This window comes from Hydra vulgaris, chromosome 01 (genome assembly GCF_038396675.1).
Source record: "Hydra vulgaris chromosome 01, alternate assembly HydraT2T_AEP".
NCBI lineage: Eukaryota > Metazoa > Cnidaria > Hydrozoa > Anthoathecata > Hydridae > Hydra > Hydra vulgaris.
The window spans coordinates 27,976,719-27,982,289 of record NC_088920.1 but is presented as its reverse complement, the minus strand read 5'-3'; the positions used below and the strand labels follow the sequence as shown (position 1 = coordinate 27,982,289).

At 28.5% G+C, this 5,571-nt stretch overlaps 1 protein-coding gene across 1 annotated transcript; it reads right to left on the bottom strand.

The window, feature by feature from the left end:
* Window positions 1-283: 283 nt before the first annotated feature.
* On the bottom strand, window positions 284-1,368 carry LOC105843440 (uncharacterized). The gene is made up of 3 exons (XM_065787827.1): window positions 1,212-1,368; window positions 905-1,128; window positions 284-647 (listed from the first exon to the last, which is right to left on the bottom strand). The coding sequence occupies exons 1-3, from the start codon at window positions 1,246-1,248 to the stop codon at window positions 309-311; spliced, it is 600 nt and encodes a 199-aa protein (XP_065643899.1). The 5' UTR covers window positions 1,249-1,368; the 3' UTR covers window positions 284-308.
* Window positions 1,369-5,571: the final 4,203 nt, after the last annotated feature.

The window sequence follows — 5,571 nt, the reverse complement described above, 5'->3', positions numbered from 1 at the left end:
AAATTTTTTTACATATATTAATAAAAAGCCTAAATTTTTCAATTAAATTTTAGAAAAAATAAAACTTTATTATATTTTTGCTAACTTACGTTACATGAAAAGTTTTACAATAATACCTTATTTATCACGTGACAATGAGAAAAACCGTACTTTCGGAACATAAAAATGACTTAATATAACTTAGGAATCACATTGCAAAAATGACAAAATTTTAAACAATATATATATATATATATATATATATATAAAGAATAGTTAGAGCATCCTGTTACTAAACGTTGGGTAATCAAACAAAAAAGATTATTTATTTAAAGTAAACATTTCTGCCCTAAACTAACAAATAAAATTCCGATGAAAATTTTCCAGTATAAAAATGTCATTCCATTACTTTGCATAGCACCATTGTGATAAGGGACGTTGTTAAGAAGAACGTTATTATTACCAGTACTTTGCATATCACCATTGTAATAAGGGACGTTATTAGGAAGAGTGTTTTTATTACCAGTACTTTGCATATCACCATTGTAATAAGGGACGTTATTAGGAAGAGTGTTTTTATTACCAGTACTTTGCATATCACCATTGTAATAAGGGACGTTGTTAAGAAGAGCGTCATTATTACATAGATCAGTTTGACAACAAGTTGCCTAAAAAACAGATTTTAAATTTTTATTTTATCCATTTGTATAAAATGCTATATAAATTAAAAGTATTAGGCATATAATGAAAATATTATTTTTCATAAATTTATATACATTTGTTTATATTAAAATGCTAAATTTATTTATTATATTGCCCTAATTTTTTATTATTTGCTCTATTTTCCATGTAATAAATTTCATTACTTGACAAAAATAATAACATCTACATTAACTTGTATAACTATTTACATTAAAAGACTGACCTTACAAGAAGTAACATTTATTGAAGAATCCATAATCGCTATTAACTTAATAGAGTCGTGACACAACGTATCGCATTCTGAATTATATAAAGCACACATCTTCACAGTTGAACTAAATGAAGATCCATACTTTGACGCTTCAATGTAAGATATTGCGCACAAGTCGCAGCGTTGGGTTGATGTCGGAAAATTATTTATTTGGCTCCAACACAAAAAACACATTGCTAAAGAAAGGTTTGGCTTTTAAGTTTGAGGAAAAAATTGGCGTCAAACTGAAAATACATAGAAAACATTTTAAAACACTTACCACATGGAAGAAAGAATATTGTCTGAAGTAAATTCATTTTACATACGCCTTAATGATGTCGATTTATTGAATCCAGAACTTTAATCTATGCTTCGATTTTATGAATCATGAACTTTAATCCATGCTTCAAGGTAAAATGTAAAATCCGTGTCAGCTATTGCTTTCGGTTTCTATGAAACCGAAAGCTAAAAAAAAATTTACCTATATATCCTTTTAAGTATTTGTGTAATGTAACAGCATAACAGCATTCTTTTCTTTGAGTTTAGTTAATCTCAATGAAAATGTAGTTTGCGACGAATAATAAGATTTTAAGCTCACGTGGTAGAAATCTTTTTGTAATATAAAACGATTTTATAGGAATGAATACAAATCGAAATAATAAAACCTTATAATTAAATCTGCATTTCTTAGGAAAGTCAGCATTTTACTTTTACTATTATATGATCGAAACTAGGGAAAAATTTGTGACACAAAAACTTTCAATAGGTTATTACATATGTAAATAAAAGGCCGTAGACAACTTTTTTCGATGTTTGAGCTAAGCATCTTTGAAACATGAAGAAAACTCCATATTTAGGTATGTTCATATATATGAGGAATAAAGTTTTCAGCCGCTTCAAATTGAGGGGGCTGTAAATCTCATAAGGTCATTAAAGCCGATCAACAAAAAGATTATTGAATCAAATTTGAAATTCTTCGATGAACATGAATTAAGTTTAGGATTGAAAAAAAAACAAATTTGACCTATTATTCTTCTATTTAAGGCTAAGGGAGGAGGGCTAACGTTTTTGTTATTTTGTTGTTCGCAGTCTCCAATCACTGCAATTTTTGCATAGAATCCTCATTCCTCATATGTGTGAACATACTTAAATATGGAGTTTTCTTCATGTTTCAAAGCTGCTTAGCTCAAACATTGAAAAAAGTTGTCTACGGCCTTGAACTACATTTGTAATAACCTATTGAAAGCTATTGTGTTGCAAGTTTATCCTTGTTTAAACAAGTTTAAACTATAAAGTTTAATAGTTTAAACTATTAAACTATTATATAAGCAAAATTTCGTTTGTATAGTAATAATAATAATATAAAGAAACCAGAAATTTACGGAGCCTGGTGTTAAACCACCTGACTTCTGGTAAATTCCGTAATTTCCTGGTTAGTCTCCGTAAATTCCTGGTTTCTTTCATTTATGTGCGGGTTACGTGCTTTTTTATTGTTCAAATCTTGCGGGAGAATTTCAAAAAACGCTGATTTAAACTATATTGATTTAATGTGATAACATTACAAACATTATGACATAAAACCCTAAGAGAAATGAATTTCGCTTAGGGTTTTAGTGAATAAAGTGATAAATCAAAAAAGAGTCACCACCCTCATATGTCTAATTAAAATCTGGAGTTGTTTTGGTGCTCAATAAATTTCGTTTGTTCAGATTTTAGTATTTTAATTGATATTTTGCAGATGCTTGAATGTTCATATCAAACAGAGATTACTTTTTAGTAATCTATCTAATAAAATAGAGATTTTTTCTTAAAAGGTTTAGAACTTAAATGAGGAGTATCTCAGCAATGAACTGTTTAAAAAAATTACATTTTACTGAAAAAGGTCCTACATTTTATTTAATCTCTATCTTTTACTTTCAGAAAAATCGTCTGACTTAATCTGACTTAGTATGTCAAAAATATTCTTTTTAAACACTTTTTTACATGAGACTTTATTGAATTCAACAGTTCAATTTTTTATAACTTCTATTGACTTGATTTGTTTTAAATTATTTAATTCAACCTAAATCATTTTTTTTCTGCCAATACTTAAATTTTGTTATAAACAAACCATTGTCTTCTTCCAACCTTAATATATTTTGTTTGTAAATATATAGGGTAATATATATATATATATATATATATATATATATATATATATATATATATAGAAATATATATATATATAAATATATATAAATATATATATATATAAAATAGCTAATATATAGGGTAAACCGTTATGCAAAATATATCTTGACTTCTCAAAAGCTTTTGATAAAGTAAAACACAAAAGGTTATTGAAAAAGATTGAAGCATATGGTATAAGAGGAAAAATATATAACTGGATTAAAAGTTTCCTTACAAATCGGAAACAAAGAGTTACTATTAGTAATACATTTTCAGAATGGGTATCTGTTACCAGTGGCGTTCCTCGGGGTTCAGTTCTGGGTCCCATTTTATTTCTGCTATTCATAAACGACTTGCCAAAAGTTGTGCAAAACACATTTAAAATGTATGCTGACGATAGAAAATTAATTGCCAAAGAAATTGCCCTTGATAAAAACTCAGAAATACAAACTTACCTTGACAGCATTGTGAAATGGTACAACGATTGGCGTATGGAACTTTATTGCAAAAAATGTAAGGTGATGAGATTTGGCAATCAAAATGTTCTTCGAGGTATTGTTAAATCATACACATTAAATTTTAATGGAATGAGCTATGACCTCTCACACATTGTAATAAAGAGAGATCTAGGTATTTTTGTACAACCGGATACTAAATGGAATCCTCAAACACAAGCGTGTGTTAACAAAGCTTCAAAATAACTAGGTTTGTTAAAAAATGATAGTAGAGATTGTGATATGGGGAAAATTTTGTATACAACCTATGTTCGACCTCATCTTGAATTTGCGGCTCCAGTATGGAGTCTGCCAAATCTAGCTGAAATTTCGATGCTTGAACGAGTTCAACACAGAGCCACGAAAATACCTTACTCAAATCGAATGCTTTGTTATAAAAAGTGGCTAGTTAAAATGGGTTTAACGACTTTAAATCTTAGTAGAAAACGAGGAGACTTGATTCACTTATACAAGATATTGAACCATTTATAGTATTTCAATCTTAGTGTCAAACCAGTCTTTAAGTCAAATGTTGAATTAGATGACCCATGTTCCTCAACTAGAGGTCTTAAATTTAAAATCAGGATGCAGTGTTTCACCCCTCGCGAAATAAATGACTTTTGTGCATCGGTTAGCTCAAGAATACATTTCTTCTCAAACAGATTGTGCCGAATTTGGAACAAACTTCCGGATATTGTTGTAGAAGCCAAATGCTTAAACAAGTTTAAAGCAAGTCTTGATAAATGGTTTACGAACAATAAGAAAATATTGATTTAAAAAAAAAAAGTACTGGGCTGCATAACTGAACGTTGCTACGTCTCAGCTTGTGGATAAGATTCACGCACTTTTATCACTAACTTACTAACTACATCGATTAGTAAAACTTAACAACCTTTAGTGCATTCACTCACAATGAAAGTTTAAAATAAGAGAAGGTGGTGCCGTTATTTACGTCAAGAATAAGCAACGGCAAATTTTGTTTTACGTTTTACAAAACTGCAATCTTCGCTCAAAAAACAAAAAAATCTTCATTTTCCGCGAGCCATATTTTTGGCCTATCTGCTTTCTTTGGGCGTGCAAATTTAAAATCAAATGGCATTTACGTCCGAGTTTTTTTTTAAATGGATAATTTATAGATATATATGTTGTTAATACTATATTTCAAATTAGAAAAATTTAGGAATTATTTATTAGAAAAATATAGGAAAACCTGTTAATATTTTAGCACTATTTTAACACTTAACTTCTACGTGCCCTAATTGATTTTGGTTAGCACTATTTACTAATTACTGGTTAAAATCTTTAAAACAGTTATATAAAAGAAAATGAAAAGTTTAAATACTTGTAAATCATCATTTTTGTTGTTAACAAGGGAGAAGTATGCATATATTTAACCTTCAACTTGAACGTAATTGGTCACAATTACGTAATTTGTCACAGCATAACTTGATCAATGTATAACTTATCACATAAAGCATAGCATATGTCTAAATTTAAATGTATAAGTTTATTTAATATAGAATGCTATAGGATTAAGAAAATTTATATTTTAACGTTTTACAAGGCTTAATTAAAGAAACGATAGTGTTAAAAGGTACGCCGAAATCCGTGTTTTACAGAACAAATTTATGTGCTATAAAATTCTGTTCCGCGTTTTTTAAAGTTTCTTTTTCGCTAGTACATTAAATTCGTGTTTTACATTCTGTTAATGTTAAATATATGCTCTTACTTTTTTCATTCTTAGTCTTAACTTTGAGTTCGCTTAGTTAGTATGCACCTGTCAAATTTAAATCATTGATTTAATGCTACACATACCCTACTTATTGTGGTACCTTAATTAATTTTTTCTACCATTTATATAAGAGATGGGGGAAGGGAAACGCCGAGGATTTTATTATTTTCTTAAAATAGAACAATTTTGTGATGTTTTATAAATAAAAATAATTTGTAAACAATGCATTCAACAAATGTTGTATT